The 10,185-nt window shown below is 31.1% G+C and overlaps 1 protein-coding gene across 1 annotated transcript; it reads left to right on the forward strand.

Annotated features, from left to right (window-relative positions):
* Nucleotides 1–4,409: 4,409 nt before the first annotated feature.
* LOC105117457 (monothiol glutaredoxin-S2-like) lies at nucleotides 4,410–5,175 on the forward strand. The gene has a single exon (XM_011015119.1). The coding sequence runs from the start codon at nucleotides 4,592–4,594 to the stop codon at nucleotides 4,889–4,891; it is 300 nt and encodes a 99-aa protein (XP_011013421.1). The 5' UTR covers nucleotides 4,410–4,591; the 3' UTR covers nucleotides 4,892–5,175.
* The last annotated feature ends 5,010 nt before the right edge of the window (nucleotides 5,176–10,185 follow it).

The raw sequence follows: 10,185 nt of genomic DNA on the forward strand, positions 1-10,185 counted from the left end.
TGTGTAGACTTCAGACACTTAGAAACGTAGTTTGTGCTTCTTCCAGGGCTTGAGTTTCCATGTTGACTCTTAGACGAACGTTCGAGTCATTGATGCATATATAATTATCAACCTTCAATTAATTTGTGGAAGACAATATCGGCTCTAGCAAGCTATAAACAAGTACCGATCCCTGTTAAGATCATAATAATCGTTAAAAATATTTTAACCCAAAAGCAATAGATAAATCAACATCTTGACTCAAAAGTTATAAACAAATATCCTTGTCAAGATCATTATCATTAAAAATAAATATGGCAATTCAGAAATTCACGTTATTATTAGGTGAAGTTCAAACTGTTTTATATTAATTTCTTATCACAGCCTCTCAAATAAAAAACATTTGCTCCCTAATTTTTCATTAATATCTTATACTTAATTCATTTTATTAATAGGAAAGAATTGTGATCATTTAATTATTAAAATTATGATATAATTACCGAGGACCTATTTTAATTCAAAGTTCTAGATTATTAAATAAAGTTTTGAAAATAATTTAATATTAGTTTCTATCAAACATGGATATGGATGAAGCTAGCTAAATCAATCCAAAAGAAAGAAAAAATCATCATGATGAAGCAAAACTAGCTCTCAAAGATTCCCCATGCATGCACGTGTTAAATACCAAGAGGACATAGTCAATAAATCATGCATGTATCACTCTGTCAACAGCAAAAGTAATCAATCATAAACAGAAATTCTGTTAGAATAAATTAAGATGATTTTCATTAGATGAACCGACACTTGAAATAAATCCTAAAGTGAAGAATGAATCATATATTTTATCCTTTTAGTTGTGATATTTTGTTCGATAATGATCAGAGTGCTGAGAGAATTTTTTTTTTTAATCTTTTTGATAATGGGTGGAGAGGGGCATGCATTCTTTCTGTTCCGTATCTACAAAAGATAGGCTGCTAGGTCAGGCAGTAAAGGCAAAGGGTATAATATATGTTCCTCTCCCCGTCACTTTATCTATATATATATCTTTTGTACAGGAAGGAATATATAAGAAAATGCTACAATTTGTACACATGGACCTGTACCTCACCAACCCAAAAACCTAATATGTGAATGTGATGCCACGATCCGTCCTCGCTTGCATATATTTTGCTTTCTACTTTATCTTTGGTGCATAAAGTTGACATTCTTTTTCCACTCGCCACCAACACTCAGGGTTTTATCCTTTCTTTCTCTCTCTCACGTTAGCTGTATATGCTGGCGGCCAAGTTTATGTACGTATGCAATAATGCATGTGCGCATATATATATATATATATATTTATGCATCATCTTGTCCATAATGATCAATCTTCCATTTCTTCTAAAGAAATTAGTAAAACTTTGTTTAATCGAGATGGATCATCAATCCTGTATTTTGCATGAATAATTTATAATCTCTGGGTTGGATTGAAAAGAAATAAAATTGTTTATATAGACTCCACAAAGAGATCAGAGAACCCATAGAAGTTTCCCTTCTTTCTATCTTGTAGTTGATAGGAGATAACATCAATGGAATGTTCTCGAGTTAAAATCTTGTGGTTTTGATTTTAATGCTCATCGAACAGCTCAAGTTGGACGGCCTGTAGATCTCCCACTTAGAGACGAATCTAGAGGTGGCCAAGGGTGGGCTGATGCTCTCAAGTTTGGAAAGTTATTTAAACTCACCATTGAAACTATACAATTTTGATGGTATTATTATGAAATGGCCCTCCCAACTGTAAGACTATACACTTTGGCCTCTTCAATTTATAAACATTTTGGATTCGTTCCTCCTCCTACTCATGATCAGTTGTAAGAGAATTAATATAAAGATATCATATGAGCCATGCACGCGTGCATATGCAGGGCTAAGAAGTACAGTGCTACTTTTCTATCTAAGTAACCCTCCAATCTGAAGGCGTTTAATTTTGGGTCTGGCCCTTGACTACTGATGAATTGAGCCGGTATGGAGGATACGTATATAACTTTATTATATTTTAATCACAAAAAAAAAATCATAGGTTACAAGGTACCTGACATCGCTTTTGGCTTGAAAATTACGTATCAGTCATGAAGAATATATATATATATATATATATATTATATTATTATATTTTTATAAATAGATATATTTATTATTAATAAAAACTTAATTTATTTTTAATATTTATATAATATTATATTAATTAATCTAGAGTAAGAATAAAATCCATAAGATAAAAATATCATATAAATACAATTATAAAGTTGCTATAATTATGAGATTTTTATTGCATCAAAATATTATTCTTAAAAAATTTCTAGTTAATACTCTTTTAAATACTAAATATTTATTAAAATCATAAAAACTAGTATATATTATTAGAACTAGTAAGTAGGTATTTTTTATAAGACATGTACACTGAACTAACTTGTATGAAAATTTCATATGAGATTTCTAAGCATAATAATCCTTCTCTTCTAAATTAGAATTTAGGAGATTTCTTACTAGTGATTCGTATGAATTGTCATTAAAGGCTCGACTATTAAACAATTTGTGATTTGCAACAGCTCAATCTTTAAAGAATTATTCAAAACTGAATAAAAATAAATCTTCGAGTAATAACTACTTAAACAACTTTAAATCTGTCCAACATGATACTTAAGATTCCTGAATAATTTTATTTCATGGTTTCTCATGGGTGCATAATGTGTATAATATGCAAAAAACCCAACAATATATACATTAGTATGTATGCTTTTGACATTGCAATCAAATTATACAACCAAGGTTCGAATGGCTGATGTTGAAAAGAATATGAAGAAGAAAGTGAAATAACTTTATATATAGTTAATAATGGGAATTTTGTAGAACTAGATATACCATCTTTAATTTTCAGCAGAGTTTATAGAAAAATATTATATATAAAAATTAAAAATCTATTATGAAACTTAGATTATCATGTTGTTAGAATTTTCATTTTAATTGATCATTACTTAATAATTGTAGTAATTCTTTTATGGAATGATACGTGAGCTGTTTAGACATAAAAATCTTATTTGTGATTCTTAATCACTAAACAATTTAATTAAACTAAATTGTTTTTTATAAATACACATAGATCTCGCTCTTTGTGTATATAAATAACTACTGAAAATTCAAATGAAAATAAAAAAATAAAAGGGAACGAAAATAAAAAATAAAAGGGAACTGTGACGTGAAAAAAATATAAAAAGGAATAAAAAAGAAAGGATGGTGTTGGGGACCTCTCGGCATTTGTCTTATCTTTTCGTGAACAGTCACTGTAATTGGCTAAAAAACTATGTGCCCGAAAGCGAGGGGAGGCTTGGCTCATTAGCACCCAGAAAAGAAAGAAAAGGATTTCTTGCATCTCTAGAAGAAGTTTCTGCCTAGCTAGAAATTGTGGTGCATGCATGTTCTACTATTATTCTTGATAAATTTTCATTTCACAGCCATCCAAATTTAGTTTGTTAATTAGGAATTGCAAGCATTAAATGGAGAAGTAATGAGCAAAGCTCATGAAAGTTGTTTTACCTACTTATAAGCTGGAACACAAATCTATTTTTGACAGATAAAATCAAGAACAATTACATGGACAAAAGAAGTTATTATATGCTAGTTCTAGATTTCTAATTCAACATGGTTGTGTTGAAAAACCCACCAAACGAAAACACAATTATTTATTTGTTAAAAAGGATGGTTTCATTTTTATAACATCTTGATGATACCCCTTTTTTTTTCTAATGTATTCAGAGCATTTGATTGAATATGTTTATGATCCTATTTAATAACGAATTAATGTAAAATTTTCTACGAGGAAGATAGATTTAATGCTACTAATTATGCAAATGGAACTTTATTAGGGCTAAATTTGTTTGAACTTTCAAGAGTGCATGCCAGTCCTTTCTCTAACCTTCTTCTCCCTCACTTACCTATCCATTCTTGATGAATTGGATGCGAATCTTAACACAATCACAGAAAGGTCCCGATTGGATAAATCCAACTTCTTTCTGCAACTCAGCACATATGCCTCCATGCAAAGGAAATTGATCAAAATGTACTTTAATACATAGATCATCAAACTTTGGATAGAAGTTACAGAACAATTTGCATGTTTAAGATTACATATTGTCATTATTTTGATAATGTGAAACAACCGTACAAAGGACACGTCTTTATTTTCCGTATGAAAGATTCTTCATCTATATCGTGCAATTACTTTCCGCGTGGTGTCACACTTCTATTTGTGTCATGTAACAATCGATTAGTGATTTTAGAAACCGTCCGAAATATCTAGCAGAACATTCTTCTTTTGCTTCGCAATCATATCTTTTTCTCTCTGCTACCATTGCCAATCCAACCAAAACCTTCAAATTTAATCCTATATATACGAGTCTCATGATATCAAGCACCTCACAACCAAAAAACTTCACTGTCCATCACAATATTCCTTACTAGCTAACTACATCGTTTGTTTATCTCCTGCTCGATCGGTTTTGAGACTTCTAGCCAGCTTGTAATCAAATTAACTCGCTAAGTCATTGGCATTAGTTTTTTGCTCGTTGATTTGGAAATGGAGAGGGTGACAAATTTGGCATCCGAGAGACCAGTTGTGATCTTCAGCAAGAGCACTTGCTGTATGTGCCACACCATCAAGACTCTCTTCAATGAGTTTGGGGTGAACGTGGCTGTCCATGAGCTTGATGAGATGCCTAGAGGAAGGGAAATTGAGCAAGCACTCTCAAGGTTTGGATGCCCAACATTGCCTGCCGTGTTCATTGGTGGTGAACTTGTGGGTGGAGCCAAGGAGGTGATGAGCCTTCACCTTAATCGTTCCTTAATCCCAATGCTTAAACGTGCCGGCGCGTTATAGGTTTGATCCATCGATGATCTAGCTTAGCTACGCATCAGGCACTAACCAAATAAATTATGAAACATGTTCTGGTTACTCATAACATACATATATGCTAATGCATGAATATATCTATATATATATGAATAGCTTGCAATAATGTTATAAATCATACTATAGGTGTCGGATGTGTAATTAAGTATATTGAGTATTAGCACTATATGTAGTTTGTGCTGAGAGCTAGTTTACGTGCTTTTACTCCTTTTTGTGCTTTTTGGCTAATAAAACGGCAGTTTGCATAAATTTAAATGCCTTTTGTTCTAAAGTTTTTTCTTCTTTTTTTGATGAATGTGATCAATATTATTCATAAAAATATTTAAATGAGGCCTTGGCCATATGTACACGACCAATACGGCCAGAGGAAGAAGAACAAACATCAAGGAACTGATACTAAAATTAATTTGCAGCAACAGAAACCAAGACATTCAAATTCCAGCAAAAGAACCAGATCTTGATCTTGTTAATTTACCTACGCTAAATGTTACATAAATTAATCTTAATGCTATTAATGATGTAGTAATTAATGAGAACCATTTCGTCTCTAATAACTTGCATTCTTGTAGTGAGTGGGTGAAATGACCTAGCAAACTAGTTTTTTTTTTTTAGCTAGACCTTGAGGGTTTCATCGTTATAAAGCCTGGTCTGGCCTGACCAATCAATTCGATCATGAGTCTGGCTTGTTTACAGTGGAAAAAAAAGAAAACATAAATCTTATCCAACCAATAGCTAGAGCCTTGGATCAGATTAGATCCCGAGCCTTTAGAAACAGACTTCGTGATTGATCTGCAGATGCCAATTGCAGGGGGGTGGAGTTTGGGTTGCATAACTTTGTTTTCTGTTCTCCATGTTCTATTTCACAGTAGGGAGTCCAAGTATTACTCTGTTTTGCTTCCTTCCACCCCCGGGTTTTCTTCTTCTGCCTATTCCAGGTTTTCTGTATGTTGCATATAAAGTTTGTATGTGTTCTGGGAGCTACCTTTGGGTGCTTCTGCGCACTGGACATGGTGGATAGTTGGGGTTCTGATTGTTCATGGTTTATGCTGGGGCCGGAAACTATGAGGCTGGTGTTCGTGCTCATTACCTCAGCGGGGGAATATGTTGATTTATTTCTTTGCAGGAAACATTTCAGTTGGATGATAAGGAGAAAACAATTGAAGGCTGTGGATATGTAACTGCTAGAATATGCAGCATGGTGATCGTTATTTCGATCGGTTCCTCCGGTAACCATTTTCCTTTATCTTCTCTGCTCTGTCCGACCATTTGGGTTGGTTTTTGCCTTTATTAGGCTTTATCTTTGTAGTTTATCGACAGAGAGAAAAGGTTCGGATATTGTTCTACCCACTTGTGCTATTCATTTTCTCTGCAAAATCCGTTGTTGGGGTTCTTAATTAATTGACGTGCTATAAAGACAATGCAGTCGCAATATATATAGGCTTTATACCTTCTTACCAGCCTCAATCAAATTTATACAGACGCAGATACGCTTACTGGTCTTCGTCTTGCAGCGTGAGTTCTTCTACCCTATTTTCTCACGAAAGACGAAGTCTTCATTCTCGGGTATATTTGTTTGTCTTTGAAGGGTTTCATGAGTTAACGGCGTGAATAGAACCTTTTCCTTTACTTTTATATATATATATATATATATATATATATATATAAGTTAAAGGAAAAGGTTTATATATATATATATATATATATTATTGTACAATCTTCATGTCTTTCTTTTTGGCAGAATGTAGCTTTCAAATTAACTAAGTTTCACATACGATATATTTAAAAGATCATTTATGAATATGCATAAATGTGAAATATATTTTTATTTTTTTATACTATTCTTATTTGATATATTTAAAAGCATATGTTTTGAGTTTATTTGAACTTATTAAAATTTATGTTTATAAATTTAGTATGTTTAAAAGGCTTTATAAATTAATTACTAAAAGATAAGAAATTCAATATTTTCTTTATGTTTATGACTTGATTTCTTATGGCAAGCTTTTCCCCATGTTAGAGTTTCGTAGTTTTAATGTAAGCTAAATCAAAGTTAAAATATACATAAAGCTTTTTAGGAAGGTATTATAAGAAAAAAATCCGAATTCATTTGAACATATAATCAGATCTACAAAATCAAATAGAAATCCTCCTTACAACAGGATTCTCTATTTTCATAATACAGATTTAAATAGAAATATCTTGAGTCTCGGATATCAAAATTATATGATTTAAAAATTCAAAATCATCTACACATCCAGGAATATAACATTTATGAGGGATGTTAGGTAAGATAAAATTGTTTTGAAGGTAAAAATCTAAACACAAGTTTAAGGACGAGATTGGTCTCCTGATCTGAAAAGAAAACTAATAGTGTCAAGCATCCCATTACAGCTAAAAGTCTGACATAGAAATAGTGGGTCTTATAATTCAAAAAAAATAAAAATCAAGCCTCTAAGATTTCATAAATGAAAAAATATAGCTGAAATTGTCGGATATTGCAACAAACCAAGTGAAAAAGAAATTATAAGTTTCAACATGATTTAAATTACAACAAAGTTGTGACAGCAATAGAGTCAGTCTTCAACACAAATTATGAGGGATTTAATTAACCTTAATGACTAGATAAATAAAAAGGAACTAAGTAACATTAAGGGCTCATAATTCTAAAAAGAATCCTAATGAACGATAACAGTTGAAGGAGAAAATAAAGGAAGCAAATCACAACAGAAACAAGACCTCTTCTTCTTTTTTGTAACTTTTTTTTCTCTGTTTTTGTTAATTTTCTAACAATTATGAACTAAACTTTGACTTTTGGTTCAGAGAAGTTTTGTTTCATTATTGTTATAACATTATTTTTGGACATTCAAGTACTTATTTTCCTAGAATTTGGTATGTAATTTATTATTTTTATTCAAGCTTTTTGATGGTTCATGTGGTAAGCATGCTTTTTTTTTTTGGGTGAGTTTTCAATCTGTAATTGTTGATTTGTATCAAGAAGGAAGCAAAATAAACAAATTTATTTGATTTAACTTTCAGCTTAAAAGAATAAGACATGTAAAAATCTTTAAGCTTTTTAACAATAGCTTACTTGATCATTTTTTTTTCTTAATTGCTTCCTTCAAGGAATTAATTAGGAGTTTTTTTCCTAATTAATTTAATCTTTCTCAATCTTCCATGCTTAAAGGAATTTTAGTGTTGCTTGAACTAAAAAAATATTTATTTTACTTTGATGATCAATCTAATTCATTAAACGGACAAATCCTTTTTGAACTAAGCATATAACACTGAATGATCTCATATGTTTTCTTTTTAGAATTTTAATTTTCTTTAAATTTCTTATCAAACCCCCGCTTCTTCTTGTTTTAGTATATTGTATGAGGATTAAACAAAATTTTCATCAGGTTTGCCCTGCCCTGGATTTCATGATCATACTATTTTTTTTTTGTTTATGATAGTAAAGTTAGAATTATATTTTCAAGGTTCTAATAACCAACCAAATTTTAGCGTCGTAGCCGAGGAAGGTTTTATCTAATTTTTCTTTAATAGTAAACTAACTTATGCCAAGATCTTCTCGTACAAGTGAACTAGTTGTTGTCTTGAAGTTGAGAGAATCGTAAGAGCAAATATGAAGAACAAGAGGTGAGAGAAGAACCTGCTAACCTTAACGCTTTCAACTAGCAATTCTAAAAACAAAAGAGAAGTAGAAATTTTTGAAAACATGACATAACATAGAATATTAAAGGAGTTGGCAACTACCAACATGAACTTGTAGCTTTTATGCATTAAATTTCCAACTATTGATATAACACTTAAAGGAATTCCATGTGGTTTGTTTAAGAAATCAAAATGAGTGATAGATGTACAAATTAAATTGAGGGCTTTCTCATTCTTTTTGGTAGACAAGACGAAGGACTGACTTTATTACCTTCCTTCAAGGACAATACTAACATAAAATAATTTAAAGAAGAAGTTCTTAGAAAAATATAAGTTCTTAGAAAAATTCTTTCTAGCCTTATATTCTAGAATAATTTGTAAAGAAATTAGTGAAATTTGCCTAAACAATGGGAAAATTTTATATAAGTAATGCGAATGTTTTTATCAATTATGCACAAGTTGCCTATATCACCAAATTTCTGATCAATTATTGCTGCAATATTTTTTATGAAGGATTCCTGCTCATAGACCGAAGCATAATAGACACTACAAGTGATGGTGTATTTATAGAAATGACTCATATGGAAGCAATAGATTTGATCTCTAAAATGACAACATACTCACAATAAGTTGGAATCAGAGCAAACCATATCTCTAGAAAGATAAATGTGATAATGCATTCTAATATTGACATGACTATAAGATTAATGTCTTCTTCTAAGTGCAGGAATGTCGAAGTAATAAATAACCCGGTAAGACTGGAGTCAAACCACAATGAGGTTATTTGTATAAATTATAAACAACAATAATACAACAACAACAATAGTAATAGTAATAGTAATAAAGAAGAAAAAGAAAAAGAAGAAGAAGAAGAAGTAGATGAGAACTTTGGGATGGAAGATCAATGTGAGGATTAAATAATGATAATAACAAATGTCAAGGTTAAAGGATTCACTAATGGTATTTCAAACAAGTATAGTATGAACTCTTTTAATTACTCAATTGAAAACCACACATAAAAGAGGTTTCAATCGGATTATAAATGGTTAGCATGATTACATTAATTATCTTATTCAAATAATGGTAATACTTGTAAATGTTGTCAGACATTTATGAATGAAAGAAAGTGAGTATGATCTTCATCTGGAAACCAAGATGCCTAAATGCATGCCAAATGCCTCTTTTTATAGGCCAAAATTGAAAACTATTTATTTGATGACTAATTGATGAGTGGATGATCACATCTTGATTTGGTGACAAACCTTATCTTCTTGTTTGAATAAAACATCATTGATAACATTGGAATTTGAACCAAATTTCTAGGAAATTATCTTATCTTTCCAGGAAAAAAAAATTAAGGTCATTTGGACTTCTAGAATTCGAGATATGGCCTGAACACTTAATAATGTTTGGGTTGTAGTACATATTTAGACTTCTAAGTTATTGCTAACATTTAGGCTTCCAAACAGTAGAATTGAGTCTTGACTTCCTAAGAAAGTTTTAGACTTATGTCTTAGCTTTCTATCAATATAAAACAGACTTAAATCTGAGATCTACAGCTCCAGATATAACCCAATTACCGAATAATGTTCTAGTTTGGACTACAC

Source organism: Populus euphratica, unplaced genomic scaffold, assembly GCF_000495115.2.
Source record: "Populus euphratica unplaced genomic scaffold, PopEup_1.0 scaffold1358.1, whole genome shotgun sequence".
In the NCBI taxonomy this organism is placed as follows: domain Eukaryota; kingdom Viridiplantae; phylum Streptophyta; class Magnoliopsida; order Malpighiales; family Salicaceae; genus Populus; species Populus euphratica.

Bases quoted from the DNA above. Each gene is read 5' to 3' on its own strand.
- LOC105117457 (XM_011015119.1), top strand. From the start codon at position 4,592: ATGGAGAGGGTGACAAATTTGGCATCCGAGAGACCAGTTGTGATCTTC.